This window comes from Hippichthys cyanospilos, chromosome 18, assembly GCF_059441005.1.
Source record: "Hippichthys cyanospilos isolate Australia breed blue-spotted pipefish chromosome 18, RoL_Hcya_1.0, whole genome shotgun sequence".
Taxonomy (NCBI): Eukaryota; Metazoa; Chordata; class Actinopteri; order Syngnathiformes; family Syngnathidae; genus Hippichthys; species Hippichthys cyanospilos.
The window spans coordinates 4,061,605-4,080,581 of record NC_142386.1 but is presented as its reverse complement, the minus strand read 5'-3'; the positions used below and the strand labels follow the sequence as shown (position 1 = coordinate 4,080,581).

Genomic DNA, 18,977 nt, shown 5'->3' with positions numbered 1-18,977 from the left:
TAATCGTATCATGGCGATTTTATTTAGGAGGACTCGTGAGTCTAAGATCTCCGTGTGACGCAATGCAGTTGTTCTCTACAATGAAACACAACCTATAGAATACACGCGTTGAACAGCGATAAAATATATAATTTTTTATACATGTGCAAGATTGCCCATTAAAATATTCTGGCGTGAATTTGATTGTAATTTTCATTACATTTTAAAAGATCTAATTTCCTTTTCCCTGAAGGTAACTTCCTCACCCACCTATTGCTGGACGATGCTCTGCTGCGCATGCGCACTAACGACCACCCTGTCTCGTATTTGCTATGACGCAATATTCTCCGCCCCGCCTCTCCCCTGGCTCCCTGAAGGTTTTGTAAAGCGTCACGTTGCTCTGCAGCACAGTCGGTCTCTCCGCGGAAGCTCGGCATCCTCCTCCGACCTCTTCACTTCGCACTTCCTCCCGCAAGCCAGGTATGGACTCGACATATTCATCAGAGCATAACTTTCAGGCGCCATTTTGATTTCCCACCCGTCGTGATGCTGCGCCTTCATCTTCCCTAGCTTAGCTTTTAACCGTGAGCTCATGAATTCTCGCTTGACAGCTCTCAAAATGTCTTCCCCGTGCGGAAATACAATTTGAAATCTGTTGATGATGAGTTTGGTATGCGTACGCCATCGCGCGAGGCCGAAAATTGAATGGTGACCTTCAAGGATGACAAGGTAGCCTGTTGCGTCGTCGTAAATAAGCGGCGCGTGCTCGCTCATGTTGGTCCAGTTGGCGTGCGCGCGCGCGTACATGTTTGAAGACTGGGGATGGGGTAGTGTGCTCGTGCTCGTGCGCGTGAACGAGTAGCTGTTCCCAAGCACGTAGACATCATTGGTAGAGAAGGGGCGGGGCCAAATGTACATCCGGTATTTTCCATACTGCAACGAATAAAAATGCTTTTTATATTTACAATTCTTGAAAAAATAATAGTTGTTCTGTTCTGGAGAATGTTTTTTTCCTGTCAAATCTATAACTTATTACCTCTTTATGGAATACATCTGCATTTTGATAGTGTGCTTCCTGTTTGTCTAAACACTTCGATTTATTGGAACAGTAACCCTTTCTCCTTAAAAAAAAATACGACTTTATAGTGCTATTATGTTCAAAACACACACACACCTTTTGTATCTAAAAGTACCGAAATCTTGGTACTATGGTTTTCCTTCTTATTTTCCTCTTGGAAAAACACACCTTATCTAATTACTTGGTTTATGGTAGTATCCATCCATCCATTCATTTTAGCCTACTTTTGTAAGTTTTCCTTTTCCTACTTCTTTTCTTGTAAAAAAATAAAATAAATTAATCTTGACATATTATGACTGTCTTCTGATCAGTGTCAACTGAAGCGGTTTCTTCAAGAAACTGAGCGTGAGAAAAATAAGCAACTATTAACATAGGTTGTTTTTGCATGGTAATTTTTACACGGTTGGTGGAGACTGTGGGTTGATAATAATTTAACATTTTTGTCTGGCCCTCTTCTGCATTGCATAAAGGGCTATTAAATCACTCCCCTTCCCCCCTGATTGCTTGGGCAAAATGGTGTCGCAGACGGGGGGCACCACCAATGCAGTTGTGTGGGTGAAATTTTCTCCTTAATTTTAGTATTGACTGGTAAAATCACAGTGGTGGGGAGGGAGAGACCTGTCGATGTCGCAGTGCAGAAATGGCGACTAGGCGCTGTGCAACAGGCTGCAACTTGCAACCCCCCTCCTCATTGTGACACTGCGGACGCCCCCTCTTTACTTGTACTAGCATCTCTTGCTTGTTTATTGTCGTGTATAACATGTCAATGAGGATCTTTTGCCTGCACTAATAAGAGTAGGAAAAATTGCCCTGACACCAGTTTCACCTGTTGACACAAAATCGGTTGGACATACTGTATCTATCATAACAGGACATAGGAAAATGTCTCAAGGACCCATGCCAGAAATTCAAGGCTTGTATTTGAACAAACTCCAACTAAGGGTTTCGCTCAAACTTGATCAGAAAAGGAATCAAATACAAAGTTGTTAAATGTCATTACTCAGAAATATTGAGTGAAGTCAAATTTTTGCCATCCAGTATCAGCGAATGTTTTCCCTTTTCATCAAATTTAGCAATAATGTGATAACGCTGCAATTGTGACACTGACTACCGTACACACAATGTACTCTGTCTCAATCGAGTTTGGAAATGCAAAACCTTTTGAACTTGTGCGCTATCCGTGCTTGACAAAAGATGTCTGCTATTTGCTGAGCGTGCGTTTCCTCCTGTCCGGCACCACCTTTTGTTAGCGTTTTATCGAGTGTAAACACGCGGGTCCGACCTCTTCACATTCACCTGCATGTGTTGTTATCTCACAACGCTTCCTAAGCCGTGGATTAGCACGCAGGGATAGCATAGCCAGTTGGCCGGTCTCCAGGTTGTCAACCCGTCGGCGCACACAGTTCTTTTTGTGCCGCTTGGCACATTGTCTTTGCATGAATGCACCTCACTGTGTGGACCTACATGTGAAAGTTGACTGGACTGCCAAATAGTCCAAACTGGAGTACAAATGTGAATGTTGTTTGCTGGAAAGTGAATAGAATGGAGTGAACTTAATTCAATACATTAAAACGGTCTCATTATTTAAAGCTGCAAGGGCCGCTCAATAGCATTAATTATGACACATGCATCTGCACTCTGATCAATATCGTGTTTGCGAAGTATGGATCAAGCAACAAAATCCACCTGGAGGGTAACTATTTTGCTGCATTTTGGTGTTAATTTTGTAAGTAGTTTTATAGGGTTTTATGTTAAAAGTTTCCATTAACTTAATTAAACCCATTTTACCTCAGGGGCCGCATGGAGGAAAATCTATTCTCAAGTGGACTGGACTGTAAATAACCTAAAAACATATAGTATCACTTGAAACAAAATTAATATCGCATGCAACAAAAACGAAAATGGTTAATGCACTAAATGCATACAAGGCAGCACTAGACATGCTGAAGATTAGAACTAACAATAACACCAATGACTGCTTTCAGCTGAAGCCACAAATTCCCTTCCTCACTACAAAATGTAATATCAACAGCAGCCAGAGGTGGCGCCAAAACACAATCAAGCCAAACGAAGCCCAATTTAATTAACTGTTAAAGGTTAAACTAAATGAGTTCGAAAGCATCCTTTTTCAAGTGCGGTCAATGCCGCCTGGTACCAGTTGATCCACGGACCGGTTCTGGGCCATAGACTGGTGGTTGGGGACCTCTAACATTCATGAATGAAGAAGCTGAAAACTCACACAGAACTGCTAACATAAATGTTAGTATAGTGTTCCAATTTCTGTCACTGAAGCCGATTCAATGGGGGGTGGGAAAACGAGGCAGTTCATTGGTGGTGTTGCTGAGGAGAACGCGGCGAGCTGGGCAGCATCCTGTTACATAATGGTTCCACCTCTGTCTGCTTGTGCAGCAGAGTGCTTACGCAATCAATTATTTACGACAGAGAAAAGCTGCGGGGGGGGGGGGGGGGGGGGGGTGACTGGATAGAAAGCGTGCTCGCCAGCACGTTCTGACCGCTTGCCGGTTCTCTTCAACCTGATGGGGTTTCCGCCGCCTTTTGAGGAACAGTCACTGAATGAAACGTGTGTGAAAGGGTTTCATTTGGACGCCAGAACATTCCCTTCACTCGCTTTCTTGAGAAGCAAATCCCCACCTTGAATTATTAGTTTCTCCTCATTTATGTTGTGTAAGCGGTCAAATTGTTTTACTTGATTTAAAGTTGCGGATTCAATATCTGTTGTGCAAGGTGACCTGTATCAATGATGCACAACTTAATGTCCGACTGTGAGTACTAAATACGCAGTGGATAAGCTACATGACCTCCATCTGTGTCTGTGTGTTTGTCCGCAGTCACCATGACTCACCAGTTTCCCGCACTGACTCCTGCCCAGAAGAAGGAGCTGCAGGACATTGCCCTGCGGATCGTGGCCCCTGGCAAGGGAATCCTTGCTGCAGACGAATCCACTGGTATGCCTCAGTCATTTACTTTTTCACCATTTTCAACACACTAATTCCTCGTTTTTCGCAGTTAATGGGGACCGAAACAACCCAGCGAACAAATCTCAAATTATTAAACCTTATACAGTAACTGTACTGCTATCTCTTCCCCTTTAGCGGCGCCGGGAAGTCAAATTAAAGTGAAGCCTGTCGCTGACCAAACATAGTAACAAGCAGAGCTTGAAAGTCCAAGTTATTACAAAAAGAAACGTAGGTAACAGATTTATAACGCTTTCGTTCGTCGCCAACACTTGTCTTTCTGCTCCTCCCCGTGAAAGTTTCATGAGGAAGACTGCGCAGCCAATCAGCTCGCAGCCACTCCTACAAGACATGTGATTGGCTTCTAGAGCGACCATCGACTAATCAGGAGAGGAATAGATACAACTCCCGGGCAGAAATAGATTACAACTCCTGCCCTCATTGGTAGATGGTTGTGCAGGGTTCCAATCACGTGTCTTGTAGGAGTTCCCTTACTTTAACGAAAAATAAATCACTTAAAATCTGTAATCTGTGCGCCGCTTCCAGGTAGCATGGCAAAGCGCTTCACCCCCATCGGCGTGGACAACACGGAGGAGAATCGCCGACGCTACCGCCAGCTGTTGTTCACAGCCGACCAGCGCATCGACAGCTGCATCGGCGGCGTCATCTTCTTTCACGAGACACTCTACCAGAGCACCGACGACGGCACGCCCTTCTCCAAGCTCATCAAGGACCGCGGCATTGTCGTCGGCATCAAGGTGAGTGCTCGAAATGGCTGCCGGCATTATTTGTGTTTTGTCTCACGGTTGGTTGAATGTTTAAGAGGAAATTCACACTCGGCATGTTTACGGACACACACACACCCTCTGTGTTGTGTCAACACAGGGTCAGGTTTCAAGATCAGTCAGTTCATTACTGATCGAAAACAATATTTGTTGCATTCATTTATTGTTATATTTCTCTAAAAGTGGCTCATTAAAAATGTTGATTCATCACAAGTAATTGATTCATTCTAAGTAACAAACATTAAATTTAATCTGATTTTTTTTTGGTGCAGGTGGACAAAGGTGTTGTCCCCCTCGCTGGAACCAATGGCGAGACCACTACTCAAGGTGGGGGTCGGCGGACTACCCGAGGGGAAAAAAATGTCAATCAACAGTTTTCGGGTCTTTGACTTCTGGAAACTTGTATGTGTCACAGGTCTAGATGGACTGTCAGAGCGTTGCGCCCAGTACAAGAAGGACGGCGCTGACTTTGCCAAATGGCGCTGCGTGCTGAAGATCAGTGACACCACGCCCTCCGAGCTGGCCATTTTTGAGAACGCCAACGTGCTAGCACGCTATGCTAGCATTTGCCAGCAGGTTGGTGTAATTTTATCCTTTTTTTTTTTCTTTTACAGCCATGTTCACCAAGTTGTTGCGGCATTGCACATACAGATAGTTTCCATACAAAAAATTGCTTTAAATACTTAAGAGGCACAGCCAGTGTGTAGTTTTAAATGCACTTTCCGAAAAGCTTCATGCAACATTTGCGGCTTCGTGCATTCGGATGATTGCGTGATGTTGTCTTGACAATGAATTCCAATGTTGCAATTTCCAGTATCGTGTGCATTTCATTGCAGAATGGCATTGTTCCCATTGTGGAACCAGAGATCCTCCCTGATGGAGACCATGATTTGAAGCGCTGCCAGTACGTCACAGAGAAGGTAATCACCTCCCAAAAAAATTTATACAGGACAGAGTTAAAAGTTTGGAAACAACCTTTCATTTGGTGGTTTTTCATGATTTAAAAAAAAAAAATCCTGAACTGTGGAGAGATACTTGAGTCGCTGACATTATTCTAAAGAAATGTAGATGATATTATTTGGTATACAAATATCTCTTAATAAACGAGTCAAATGGAATACCTTTCCTTTGCACTCGGTTGCATTCCTTGCCACTCTTAATTGGATCATCTGGAGACATTATAACTTTTACATGATTCTCTCCGTTTTACTAACATTCCTGTGTGTGAATAATGATGAACTCGGCCACTGGTTCAGTCTGCTCGCTTCTTTTATTGAAAATACTAGCTGCTTAAAACCAACTGACGTTGGCTAGATTACGGTAATGGTTTAAATGGTCAATTTAAAGGCATTTCCAAACCTTTGACTTAAGACGCGATAGTCTTTGATAAGTATTAACACGCGCATCGGTGCTAGGTCCTCGCCGCCGTGTACAAGGCTCTGTCGGACCACCACATTTACCTGGAGGGCACGCTGCTCAAGCCCAACATGGTCACGGCCGGACACGCCTGCCCCACCAAGTACAGCAGCGAGGAGATCGCCATGGCGACAGTCACCGCTCTGCGTCGCACCGTGCCTCCCGCCGTCACAGGTGAGAGACGGACAATGCGAAAATCAGGCCTTTCCGCTCACATTTTGTCATCCTTTTCAGGCGTCACCTTCCTGTCGGGCGGCCAGTCTGAGGAAGAGGCCAGCATCAACCTCAACGCCATCAATACCTGCCCCTTGGCCAAGCCCTGGGCGCTCACATTCTCCTATGGCCGCGCCCTGCAGGCCTCGGCCCTGCAGGCGTGGCGAGGGGAAATGAGCAATGAGAAGGCCGCCACTGAAGAGTTCATCAAGCGTGCTGAGGTAGATGAGCAAAAAAAAAAAAAACTATTTAACTGTAAATCTAGTGAAACTTCCCTTTTTTTCTTCTAATTTTTAATATTCGACTTGAGCTTTGAAAAATATCAAAATAGAATAGAAAAATAGAATATTTACATTCATTTGTGTCATTTAGAGTCTATTAAAAACTCAAATAATTCACCTGATAGGGCATTTTGTTTTTCAGGCAAACGGCTTGGCCGCCCTGGGCAAGTACGAGTCCTCCGGCAGCGGCGGCGCAGCAGGACAGTCCCTCTACGTGGCCAATCACGCCTACTAAAAAGCACTCATGTGACCTAGTTAGTCTTATATCTGCTCTGCTTTTAAAACCTAAACCCCTTCCTCCCCACACACTTCCTCCATTCATGCATCACTGGCCTGCGCTGTCTACTGAACGTCATTACGGTGATTAAAACTTGAGGTGTTTAAAAGCAGAGAAGGAGCACACAGAAAGGGAACTGCTGTATTTTTATGATCGAACAAATCAAAACAGTTGAAAGTATTTTGGAGATAGAATTAAAAAAAGAACTAGGCTTCCTGTCTCCTCATTTAGCATGTGTGTGGGACCAAGCAACCAATAATGGTGTCATCGAGGAGGTGAGGATTAGTCTGAAGAGACGCAAAGGACTCTACTTCAAAGCATCCACTAATCAAATTCTGTGTGCGTGTGTGTGTGTGTCCACGTTAGCTTTAAATTGCACAGTTTTAATGTATACGGTTGTGTGACGCTGTCAATATTGTGTGTCATTTTCTCCCTCCCCCCCCCAAGATTGGAAAGAAATTCATCATTGGTTTGCGGGGAGTCACTCACTGCTGTATTGGATCAACTGTGATGTTTGTGCTGTTAATATTGTTCTTGAAGCACTCGCTGTGTCAAATAGTGAAGACAAAATAAACTATATTAAACAAAGGAGTGGTATGTCTTGTCTTTTTTTAATTGCATTTTCTGAGTCCCTACTTAGTGCCGTACGGGTTTTGCCTGAGCATCTGCTGTATCAGGCTGTGAAACTGCTGGTCAGAAGACTCGCTGGTGCCTCTGATGGTGTTTTTCCGGGGATGATGGTGCTGCATTTGACGCAGGTGGGGACATAGCTGAAGAAAAGGGACATTTTGAAATATCAGTGAATGCATCTACCAGCTGGTAGCCACATGCATTTAGGACCTGTCCCAGGGTGCCTGTCCTTGTGTTGATCCGCTTGAAGGAGCAGTAGACCTCACACATTGGGTGGAAAGCGGGTGGTCTTGATCAGCCCCAAAGATGGAATTGGAGCATGGCCATCTTCTCTGCATGTCTGTATTGGAGCAATGGAGGGTACTTGCTGTTGGAAATGGAGAAGGGCCCAACATTGTCAGGGGGTATTGCAGAGGGATAAAAGCGGGCGGAGAAGGAGTTGAAGTCATCTGGGAAAAGTGGGAGATGCGTATAGGTTTTGCTTTGTGCTCCCCCTGAATTCTGCTATGGCTTGAAGCCCCTTGCAAAGGGGCTTTGGGTTGTTGGTACTGAGGTTTGACTTAATTTGTTGACTACAGGCCTTCTTTGCCTAAATTGGAAGTATAATTACTTAAAAATAAATATTTGACTGCAAATTGTTTCTTGCAAACAAAATTTACTCTGAAATGCAATTAAACTGAAATCAACAGCTGAATTTTTTTAAATGAATGCAATATTTATTTTTAAAATGATAAATATTTATTTAACAAAATACTAACATAAATCTTGTTACTATTTGGTAAAATATTTGTAATTGTTGAATAGATATTTTTAATATAAAATGTCTTCAGCTGTAAAGTATAGTGGCGTTGTGTGGCGCTTCCGTTTAATGACGTCACATATTTAGGCACGTGACGCTTGATGTTTCCGTTTCCCATTCATTCCAGTTTGTAGATATGGCTACCGCGGAAGTGGGTGAGTACTTGCAGAGGAGTCATTTTTCAGCGTCACGTTTACTCTTCCTTGTTGAATCAACAATGCCACTTTCATGGAGTTTCAAAATTGACATATTTGTAATTTTCCCTGCTGTCGGTGTCTTAAAACATTTTTTGTGTATGTCGCACTTTGAAGAAACGTACGATTGGCTACTGCTAGCTAGCGCTGAGGGTAAAGAATTAACACAAAATCTGCGTTTTAAATATGTTTAACAATTTAAAACTTACTGGAGATATGGTTCGGTTTAATGGCCTTGAAATAAAGTCTCCGAAAATCCTAATGTAATTAGGTTGATTTTTCTTCTCCCTTCAATAAACAATAAAGTAACTATAAAGCAGCTAACAATTGTTCTCTCTTTAGTGAACTTCAAAGCAACTGACAAATCACTTTTCAAAACAAGATTATTATTTTTCTCTTTGTGCGATATCTTATTAATACAGTTCAACTTAACCCGTAAATAATACAAAAAAATCTCTTTAAAAAACTACGAAGCAACTGGCAATATAATTTAAAAGAAGTTTCCTTTTTTGTTGTCCACACCCTTTATGCCACTTTAATGAACAACTTGCAGCACCCTCAACAGAAAATAACAGAGATAAATTTCGTGACAAAGTCGTGACTCCAGCAATGCTCAATGCAGTTGTAAACTCAAAATGTATTTGTTAAACTAGATAAATATAAGGTTGTTCATTTTTCAGAGAAAAGGCGTGGACAGGTCGCCACCCTGTGTTTCGCGACCGTGGTCATCCTCTTGGGGATCCCTGTGTGGTGGTGGTCCACCACCACGTACCGTGCCTGGTTGCCCATGGCTCAAATTCAAGAGCTGACCCAGATGCAGGTTGACCTTTATGATCCTTTTCTCCCTTTGCATTATTTCCATCTTTCAAAATGTTCCATTATTTTTTTTTTTCCTTGGACCCAATCGCAGCTGCTTCTGAGTGCTGACGTGGAGGTGGTGTTTGCGCGTGGGACCCTGACACCGGAACAGCAGAAGAAGATCCCTGTGACGAACACGTGGGATGAGAAGCACGTCATGGGTGGTGAGTTGAGGCACATTTTCACCGCATATACTTTAATAATGAGGATGAATTATTTAGGTCTGCTGGTGTTTGTCCAGGCAGTCTAGCTTCCTCCCACACTCCAAAAAATCTGCCAAACTGCAGCTAAATGTCGGCTCGCAACTTAGGACTAATTATTAGAAGAATTCATAGGTCGAGGTATCGCCCTATATACAAATGTTGACTTTTTTTTCCCCATTGTTTTTCAGGAGACACTAATTTGACATACAGATATGAGACACGTTATCGCACAGCAACCATCATGGAGGAGGATGCCCTAAACCAGCCCACTGCTGCTGGTCAGTTTCACCTTTTCATTTACACACAAGTATCAGTTTGTCGTTTAATCCGAATGCTGTTTTTTTCTGGTCTCCTCTCATTGTAGCCACTGATCTTTCGCTGCACACACTCAGCGAGAGTCCGTGTGGCTCTTTGGTGATCTACATAATTCCAGAATCGTCTTCACTGCTGCCTCAGGTTCAAAGTTTATATAGTGTTAGCATTTATTTATTTGCCGTAATGCTATTTTAAGAAAATATTGTTTGAAAAGAAATTATGCATTCTTGAGAAATTGATTCCAAAACAAGTCAGGTATCAGGAAATAATAGAGAGGACAAAGTCATTTTCTGAAATGAAAGTGGCAAATTTTGCAATTGCCTTCTGCTAACAGGATGTGGATGTGTACGTGGGTCAGAGACGGACGGCCTTATTGCGCGTGGATACCAAGACGAAGGCGGGCAAGACGCTTAATCAAGTGCTGGCTGCCATAGAGCCGCAAGTGAAAAAAGTGCTTGGGGTGATGTCGTTCAGCCACAACGACATCGCGGCCGCCCTCAGCGACAGAGTCCGACTTTCCCCGGGAAGCCCCCAAACCCACGCTGACCACATAAGAGCTTTCAAGACCAGTCCGGGTCAGTCACGCTTTGTACACATTAACTTTAGAATAAAAAAGAATGCCAGACAGAATTAATAGGGCGCAATCATCGTTCAAGCCGTGTATGCCAAAACCAGAAGGATGAATCCACAAACATTAATTTAAATTATCAGTCTTAGATTTAAAACGTCCACAGAATTCCCCGGTTGCATCACACATTTGCCATCATTTTGTTTAGATGAAAATTGAGAGGGAACAATGATTGGTGTGTGCCAACCGTTTTAGGCTATGAGATCACCTTTAGCCTGCTGAATCCCGACCCCAAGTGGCACCGCCTACATTGGGACATAGAGGGCGCCGTGCGCACCTACGTCCAACCACTGCTTTCCAAACTAAGCCCTTTGGCCAACTTTAGCGTCGACTCTCAGGTAACGTTTTTTGCAAAGGTTTCAAATGATATTTGATATATTTTTAAAAAAATGATTCATTCTTGCCATGAGGGGAATTTTTTTCTTTCAAACCTTAGTCCGTTTACTGTCGTTTCCATTTCAATTCATTGTGATAGGTAACAGTAATTGTTCCTGTGAGGGAAATTAAAGATAAACCTTCACGACACAATTTTCAAGATTGCATTTCATTGAGAACCAAAACAATCCAACTTTCTGAAGCGCTTGTTGTGTCGACAGATGCTGCACTACGCCATGCTGGGGATCAACCCCCAATTCGACACAAACCACAAGGCCTTCACGCTGAGAGCAGACAGCCTCGCGCATGTCATCAACCCTGTGGAAACTCGACTAGGTAACTGACCGTCGGTCGCTTGCTTTGATTCCACTATTTCGTTCAGTGTTTGTGGAGGCGACCGTTTTTTTTGGGGGGGTCGTTTATGGTGCCCAGGCTCAAATGCTGCCTCATCCAACCCGGTACTCAACTTCCTGCTGTACGTACCCGACGCCAAACATATGCCGCTGCACATCCTCGATCACAAGCAGCAACTGGTTCCCTCCAACGCCTTTCACTCACCGCAGTGGGGCGGGATTATGGTGAGAATTGATTTTGGATGTTTATATTTGGATATTTTTTTTTGTGAATGTCAAACTTTGTACTTGGATTCATATGCGGCTCCATTCTAAATTTGTTAAATGTTTTATGTCAAATGCATGTAAGTCTTACCAAGATTATTCAAACATTTTGTTACTTTTCACTTGGATTACAGTTGCACAAGAAATGTGCATCCAAATCATAAATACATTTGTCATACTATACGGCATGGTTTCTCGTTTTTAATGTTTCTTAGACACTACAGTGTTTTGCGCTGTGGATAATAGTATGTTTTCCTAGGTGTATAACGTGAATGCCTTCTATGGACCGAGGGTCGAGACTTTTGACATCAATATCAACATGGCCGAAGTGATGGGCGTCTTCCTCGCACAGCTGCGGTAACCACGAGCGTCCTCAAAAGAATGACTTTGCGTTTGTGTGTGACATCATCGAATGAACCCCGCAGTCTGTTGCTGGGCGTACATCCCCGGGCGCCTCACGCGGGAATCCTGGTGGCACCGCCCGGCAGCTCGGGCCTTTCGGATTGGGAGCTGGACCGCCTCATGTGGAGCCACAGCGTGGAGAACATCGCCATGGCGACCACCAGCATCACGTCACTGGTGCAAATACTGGACCAGATTGAGAACATTGTCATCAATGACAACATCGCACAGGAGGTCAGACAGGACTTGCCGCATGTGTGTGTATGTGTATGTGTGTGTGTGTGTAATATATATATATATATATATATATATATATATATATATATATATATATATATATATATATAGTTGTGTGTGATTTGTGATTGAGGTCCTTTGTTCCTTGAAAACCTAGAACTTTGATAAGACTACAATTTTTTCCTCTAAAATATTTTTTTCATTTTTTCGGTCGTTTCCTGCAGGTGTCAAATGGCGTGGCGTCACTGCAGCTGGCGATGGCCGAGCTGGAATCGGGCAACCTGGCCTTCGCCATGCAGTATAGCAGGGAGGCCATTCTGGCTTCGGAGCGGGCCTTTTTCGACGTGTCACTGCTGCACCTGCTCTACTTCCCCAGCGACCAGAAGTTTGCCATTTATATTCCGCTTTTCGTGCCCATGGGCGTACCCATCCTGATGGCGCTGCTTGAAATGTTGGTGGGTGCGCTCCGGAAGCGACGAGACAAGCAGGCCAAGAAGGACTAAAGCGGTGAGGATTTCTACCTTGTTTTGTTTGACCTTATGACTTTCTTCTGAGATTTGGTGGGGGAAAAAAATTGAGGTACTGCACATGATTTTTACTGGGCAAAAAAAAAGCATCGTCAGGGATGTCAATTGGTTTTAACTCATTCACTACCAGCCATTTTAGAGCATTTTGACTTTTTCAAGGACAGGATATTGTGATCATTGATAAGAAATACACCGAGTTTACCGAATGAAAGAATAAACTGCATTCACCAGGCTGTTCTTTATATTCAGCAGTTAAAAAAAAAAGATTAGCACAAAATGGAGCTGTTTGTGGTCTCACAAAATTTGCTGCTCCTGTATCTAAATTGCGGCGTCAATACCATCTACTGGTGGTTGTGCATCAGTAAAAAAAAAAAATCGAAGTTTGGTATTTTCAGTTTAGCAGTATCAGATGATCCCACACCCATAGCTTGAATGAAGTTAATTTGTGTATTTGCCAATGGCAGTGAATGAGTTTTAAGTGCCCACTGTGACTGCTCTATAGTACTTCACTCTTTGTTCATAATGTCTTTTTTATAAATATGTTTGACTTTGTCTTCTAAATTATTGAAAAATAAAAACACTTTCACATCCTTATCATAATTGTATTTGTTTTCATATTTGTAACAAGGAAAATGCTATGCCTATAAAAATGACATACCGTCAAATTCTTAGAAGCATCCATTTCATGGTCATTTTGTCCATTTCCAGGTGTCCTTCAAAATGAAAGTCCTGAGATCTTCCTTAATTGTCACTTTAAATGGCATTTGCCTAGGTTAGAATCCATTCGATTCTCCCGCCACTGTTTGTACCGCATCCGACTTTTCTTGTAGCCGAACCTGGCGATGTCCACCATGAACACCCACGCCAGCCCGTACATAACCACGCCCCCCATCTTCATCACCACGCCGGTCGTGGGCGAGGCCAGCTCGCAGTAGAACATGGCGCCGCCCACGCCAACCCGCACGGTGGCGAAGAGGAAGATGAAGAGCAGGTCGACGGCGTCGCCCAACAGGCTGTCGTAGCGTCCCAGCCGACGCAGGAACCAGCGGGCCTGGAGCAGGGGGTTGGTGATCTCGCTGCCGAAGATGACGGCGCACGTCTCGCATGCGGACACGCCCATCAGCAGCGCCAGCAGGATGCCCGCGATGCTGGCGACGTGGTGGCCCAGCATGACTCCGCCCTCGCTGCCGAAACGAACGCACCAGGCCATGTCGAACAGGAAGTAGCCCAGACACACGCACAGCGCGGACGTCTGCAGGGCTGTATTCTCGCTACCTGGGAATGACACATTTATATATACATAATAATACAGACAAGCGATGCCACTTCAATTCTGCCTAGTGACAATGCTAACGTCTACCTGGCAATAGGCATCCATGCAAGGAAAAATAAATCTTGCACAGCAAAAGTGAAAAATTACCAAAAGATAAATTCCCAGTAGTAAATGTTAATGGGATAGAAATTAGACGGCAAATATTGCAAAATGAATCCCCATGGGAAATGTGTATGAAAAATCCAAGCAGACTGACCCGCATGCGTAAGGGGCCAAGGGCCGTCCACGAAGACCACGTACGCCGTCAGCATCACGATGGCGACGCCGTGCGTCAGCGTGACAAGTCGACAGTTCCACTCAGGCCCGCGTTGAGGCGATACTCGGCACAGAAACACGTAGAGACTGGACCAGCCCGTCAGGCTACACAGCACCTTCAGCAGCGCCGCCGCCATCAGAACCTCACTGGAATGGTATTGGATTTCAATGTTAACCTTTTCGGTTTAATCTCAATATATAGTATTTTTCTAGTGCAGGGGCTCCTCCTAGTGGTATGAAAGAATAACTCCCCAAGTACAGTTCAGTTGTGTTTAGCTTTAAAGGTCAGCACTTATAGAATTAACATAAAACTTGAAAATATTTTCGGGGAGCAATTGTTTACAAACAATGGGTGCTATACGTTTGAAGTACACTTGTTTGCAACTAATTTTTTAAGTAAGTGCTAGAATTTCCCAAACTTCATGGAAGTTTGCTAACGATACATTCAGTGCAGAATAAGAAAGGTTGTCATGATCAAGTTAATAGACATACGCTTACCATGACGCCAGCTGTTAGGTTGCATCTGAATGCTTGAAGATGATCATATATCCGACAGGACAGACCTGGCGCTTTACACATCTTCTTGTTCGCCTTATTCCAATAGTGATCCTCTTAAAAGATTACTGGTTGTTCTTGTCTGCTTGCAGAATGCACAAACGCTTCGTGGATCGCTGCTCAGATGAGATGACCAACTGATTGCTGACTACTTGAAACAATCTTAGAAAAATATCATTTGAAATTGAAATATCACATTTGGAAATTTATAGTATGGTCCAATATAAACCAATGTAAAGGACCCCCTGGGTAAATCTACGTTAAACTTGCACAGTTCAGGGCACGAATGGATTGTATAGTTACAAAATTATCCGTTAGATGGCGTAAACGTGTACTTCTGTCTATCACATCTCGATTACTCTGTGGACGAAGAAGAATCCAAGGCGGAAGTATAAACATTTCCTTTCCGCGTTGAAGATGCCGGTTTAAAAAAAAGACACGAGAATGACTTTGAAAATGTTGTCTTCAAAATTTTCTTTGTGAGTAAAACAACCGAAACAAAAGGTAACTTTGTGCTTGTATTGCCCAAAAAGAAACACAAACCGCTGTGACTAAGTCGTCTCCTTGTATGCTAGCATCATGTCAAGCAAAAGTTTTGATTTAATTGCTCTTTACTTGGTAAATTGAAACGCGACAGAAAGAGGAACATTGTTTTGTGTGTGTGTTTTGAGAGAGATTTAGATGAATGTTTTGTGTAGACTGTGACTTATTTTAACTCTGAATAATAACAAGAAAAACATGTTAGTTTTGATCAATTCAAAAAATTAATAATTCTAGCGAACAATTGACATTGCCTCTTGAACTTAGTTGTTGTGAATTGATGTTTTTCAGTTCGGCATCATGTCCCTTCCATGTGCTCGACGGCGCCTCCTCTCCTCAATCAAAATTCACTGTTGGCGCCACGCCACGTTCAGCGGCGCCACCAACCCACGGGAGAAACCCGGCCAAGACGGCGGTCCGGTGTTCCAGTACGTTGGCCAGCACAAAAAGCCCGGCCACAAAGTGTTCGTGTGGGGCTTCAGCTTCACGGGAGCTCTTGGCATTCCCAGCTTCATTCTCCCCGACAGCGGCAGGAAGAAGCCTCGCAAATACCAGCTCACGCCTTACAGGCTGGAGACAGAAGATCGAGTAAGAACAAATCATTGTGTCTTGCCTCCAGCTGCAGTTGAGTCAATAATTGTGCACTTTTTCTTAGATCTCCTCTGCCGCCTGTGGTTATGGCTTCACCCTCCTGGCGTCGTCCACCAAAGACATTACCAAGTTGTGGGGCGCCGGGCTCAACAAAGACTCGCAGCTCGGCTTTCAGCGCACGCAGCGCAGCCGACGTAAGATTTTGAAGTTATAGAAATTGTAATAACAATAAAAACAAATCACTCATATTTTCCAGCATATTGTATTTGATTTATTATAGCTCTCTCTGCTGGCTTGTTGGAGGCGCTCTTGATTTACTCATTCACTGCCAGGGACGGCTATAGACATTAAAGAAGCCCAGTGAATAGTTACCTTTGAGGTCTATAGCCGTCACTGGCAGTAAATGAGTTAATATTCAGAGTGTTCTAGTTAAAGAAGTAGAACAATGGATGATCATGGATGCTTAGTTAAATTTGAGTTGTACTCCATCTTGCGCAGGTAATTGACGTCGTCTCCATTTTGTCTCTTCAGATCACAGTTACGATTATGTATTGGAGCCTTCGCCTGTGCAGCTGCCTCTCCGAGAACCGCAGAAAACACGCGTGATGCAAGTGTCATGTGGACGAGCGCACGCTCTTGTGCTCACTGATGGCGAGGGAGGTCAGTCACTGACACGAGTGTGTTACAAGCTTCAATTTTTATGCATAGAATTCAGATTTTTAATTAAATGACCTCTTTTTGGGTTCAAATGTCATCATGTTGAATCTGAGCCCCGTCTTTCAGTGTTCAGCATGGGCAACAATGCTTACGGTCAGTGTGGACGACCTATCGTGGAAGACGAAGTGTACAGGTAAAAAAAAAAAAAAAAATCCTTCTTGCAGCACGTTCCGAACTCAAATATCAATGCAGCCGTGTTACAATGTTGACGTTTGCAAACTTGTACCAAACAGCGGCAGTCACGTAGTTCACAATATGAAGGGCATTGATGGCCGCGTGGTGCAGGTGGCATGCGGACAAGACCACAGTCTCTTCCTGACCGAGGCGGGACGGGTCTACGCCTGTGGATGGGGAGCTGATGGACAGACAGGTCAGCTTGTCTAATTGTCTAATTAGATACAGCAGGGGCGTCAAGCTCGTTTTAGCCTGCAGGCCCCATAAGAGGAAAATCTATTCCCAAGTGGGTTGGGTGTCAAACATAGGGCCCACGGGCTGCTTCTGGACCACAAATTTTTTTTCAATAAGTGAAAAACTTGAAATGTTTTATGACAGTAATATTAATGTTTTATGTTGTGTTTGTACCAATTTGGGACTATAAAAAAGAATAATAAATCTGAAGTTGCCTTTGTGCTCATTGTATTGTGATATGTCAGTTATTTTTAAACCCAATTGGCCCTGAAAATCCATCAACATTCTTAATATAATGTTATGTGTATATAATAATAATATAATAATGCTCAAGAAGCTGCTTTCAGGTCTGGGGCACCACAAGGTATGCTCCACCCCTACCGAGGTGCAGGGAGAGCTGCTGGGCGTGAAGGTCCGGCAGGTCAGCACATACGCAGACTGCAGCTTGGCCGTGTCCGCCGACGGGCAGCTGTACGGATGGGGAAACTCTGAATACCTTCAGCTTTCTTCTGTCACAGACACTACACAGGTGAGCGCCACCATATTGCCAGAAAAATGTTTTTTATTTGAAATGTTTGCGACTTGTTGTTAGGCATCATGCACTTCAATTGAGCGGGGCACTCTGGCTCCTTTGGTTTACAGATTAACTCCCCTCGTCGGTTGCCTTTGCCAGGCTGCGGTCGAGTGGTGCAGGCTGCATGCGGTGGCACGCAGGTGGCAGTCCTCAACGGTTAGTCAGTCCATGGATGGACATTACAGTTCAGGATTTCACCGTTCACATGCAGTTCCTCCACAATTAGCATTCTGGCATTTTTTATGCCGTATTCGCGTGTCGGTTTTCCAGATCGAGGCGAGGTGTTCGTTTGGGGCTACGGGATTTTGGGGAAAGGCCCCTCTCTGTCTGAGTCCTGCTCCCCCGAGATGATACCTCCATCCCTGTTTGGACGCTCCGACTTCAACCCCTCCATCACCGTCAGCAAGATCCGATGCGGCTTGTCTCACTTTGCTGCCATCACAGGTAAATCCCCATCACCCCACACACCCACAAAAATTTCACACGACAACGAAATTAAACCGCTAAGATGAGGTTTTGGTTGTTGCAGATCGTGGCGAGCTCTTTGTGTGGGGGAAGAATGTCCGAGGGTGTTTGGGTATTGGGAAAAGGGACGACCAGTTCTTCCCGTGGCGGGTAAGCGGTTGCGCAAAAATGGAGGAAAAAAAAAAAGCAAAGGAGCGGTATAAAACGTAAAATAGTTCAATCATCCAAACATAACTTTTCATGGATGTTTTAGTGAAGATACAAATATAAAGAGTAATTTAAATAGAAGTGTCTATGTGTTGTGTTCAGGTGACTGTTCCTGGGCAAGTGGTGGATGTCGCGTGTGGCGTGGATCACATGGTGGCGCTGGTCAAGTCCCTCCTCTGAATACGAATGAAAGCGCATCAAAGCTCTAAATGGGAGAAAATAACTTTCAAGCTAGCCGCGTACGAAGAGTACAAATCCACGGCGCTGTCCATTGAGGTGGTACTTGAGCGCGGGACGCCAACATGGAGACGATGCCTATGAACCTTAACGCATCACCAAACGTCTGAAGTCTAACTTATGGAAACTGAAAACCAATCTTTTTAATAAATCGTGTGGGCACTGTTGGGTTCGCCCTCATTCCTAATTTATTGTCAGATTTTGTAACCGTCACCTGTTGCTAGGCAGAATTTTGGAAGCACTTTTTTTCGGCTCTTACTGCTTTTGTTGATGGGGCACAACAGATAAAAATAACAGAACAATATG

At 43.9% G+C, this 18,977-nt stretch overlaps 4 protein-coding genes across 5 annotated transcripts; 3 read left to right on the top strand and 1 right to left on the bottom strand.

The window, feature by feature from the left end:
* The first annotated feature begins 290 nt into the window (after positions 1–290).
* aldocb (aldolase, fructose-bisphosphate C, b) lies at positions 291–7,592 on the top strand. Its single transcript, XM_088440141.1, has 9 exons — positions 291–459; positions 3,907–4,023; positions 4,579–4,790; positions 5,090–5,144; positions 5,233–5,393; positions 5,654–5,737; positions 6,233–6,407; positions 6,468–6,667; positions 6,870–7,592. Exons 2-9 carry the CDS (start codon positions 3,912–3,914, stop codon positions 6,960–6,962), a joined length of 1,092 nt encoding a protein of 363 aa, XP_088296267.1. The 5' UTR covers positions 291–459; positions 3,907–3,911; the 3' UTR covers positions 6,963–7,592.
* A 953-nt stretch (positions 7,593–8,545) lies between these two features.
* Positions 8,546–13,383, top strand: pigs (phosphatidylinositol glycan anchor biosynthesis, class S). The gene is made up of 12 exons (XM_088440318.1): positions 8,546–8,588; positions 9,308–9,447; positions 9,538–9,649; positions 9,877–9,966; positions 10,053–10,144; positions 10,338–10,578; positions 10,827–10,969; positions 11,228–11,342; positions 11,439–11,584; positions 11,883–11,980; positions 12,049–12,259; positions 12,487–13,383. Exons 1-12 carry the CDS (start codon positions 8,570–8,572, stop codon positions 12,763–12,765), a joined length of 1,686 nt encoding a protein of 561 aa, XP_088296444.1. The 5' UTR covers positions 8,546–8,569; the 3' UTR covers positions 12,766–13,383.
* A 118-nt stretch (positions 13,384–13,501) lies between these two features.
* Positions 13,502–18,858, top strand: rcc1l (RCC1 like). Of its 2 annotated transcripts, XM_088440320.1 has the most exons (12): positions 14,412–14,532; positions 15,025–15,436; positions 15,764–16,060; positions 16,128–16,257; positions 16,595–16,723; positions 16,847–16,913; positions 17,014–17,150; positions 17,536–17,717; positions 17,831–17,918; positions 18,033–18,206; positions 18,292–18,377; positions 18,537–18,858. In XM_088440320.1, exons 3-12 carry the CDS (start codon positions 15,773–15,775, stop codon positions 18,612–18,614), a joined length of 1,359 nt encoding a protein of 452 aa, XP_088296446.1. In that variant the 5' UTR covers positions 14,412–14,532; positions 15,025–15,436; positions 15,764–15,772; the 3' UTR covers positions 18,615–18,858. The 2 variants fall into 2 exon arrangements, with proteins under 2 accessions (XP_088296445.1, XP_088296446.1); XM_088440319.1 differs by lacking the exon at positions 15,025–15,436 and having other exon boundaries at positions 13,502–14,532.
* On the bottom strand, positions 13,538–13,999 carry tlcd5b (TLC domain containing 5b). The gene has a single exon (XM_088441374.1). It carries the CDS (start codon positions 13,997–13,999, stop codon positions 13,538–13,540), a length of 462 nt encoding a protein of 153 aa, XP_088297500.1.
* Positions 18,859–18,977: the final 119 nt, after the last annotated feature.

What these genes read in the sequence shown, in the direction of transcription:
- aldocb (XM_088440141.1), top strand. Translation starts at nt 3,912, where the DNA reads ATGACTCACCAGTTTCCCGCACTGACTCCTGCCCAGAAGAAGGAGCTG. An exon ending in TGCTGCAGACGAATCCACTG is followed by an intron (nt 4,024 to 4,578) that starts GTATGCCTCAGT and finishes CGCCGCTTCCAG; the next exon opens with GTAGCATGGCAAAGCGCTTC. An exon ending in TGGCGAGACCACTACTCAAG is followed by an intron (nt 5,145 to 5,232) that starts GTGGGGGTCGGC and finishes TATGTGTCACAG; the next exon opens with GTCTAGATGGACTGTCAGAG.
- pigs (XM_088440318.1), top strand. An exon ending in CGCAGTGGGGCGGGATTATG is followed by an intron (nt 11,585 to 11,882) that starts GTGAGAATTGAT and finishes ATGTTTTCCTAG; the next exon opens with GTGTATAACGTGAATGCCTT. An exon ending in GTCTTCCTCGCACAGCTGCG is followed by an intron (nt 11,981 to 12,048) that starts GTAACCACGAGC and finishes TGAACCCCGCAG; the next exon opens with TCTGTTGCTGGGCGTACATC.
- tlcd5b (XM_088441374.1), bottom strand. Translation starts at nt 13,999, where the DNA reads ATGGCCTGGTGCGTTCGTTTCGGCAGCGAGGGCGGAGTCATGCTGGGC.
- rcc1l (XM_088440319.1), top strand. Translation starts at nt 14,290, where the DNA reads ATGTGTATGAAAAATCCAAGCAGACTGACCCGCATGCGTAAGGGGCCA. An exon ending in GGCTGGAGACAGAAGATCGA is followed by an intron (nt 16,061 to 16,127) that starts GTAAGAACAAAT and finishes ACTTTTTCTTAG; the next exon opens with ATCTCCTCTGCCGCCTGTGG. An exon ending in GCGCACGCAGCGCAGCCGAC is followed by an intron (nt 16,258 to 16,594) that starts GTAAGATTTTGA and finishes TTGTCTCTTCAG; the next exon opens with ATCACAGTTACGATTATGTA.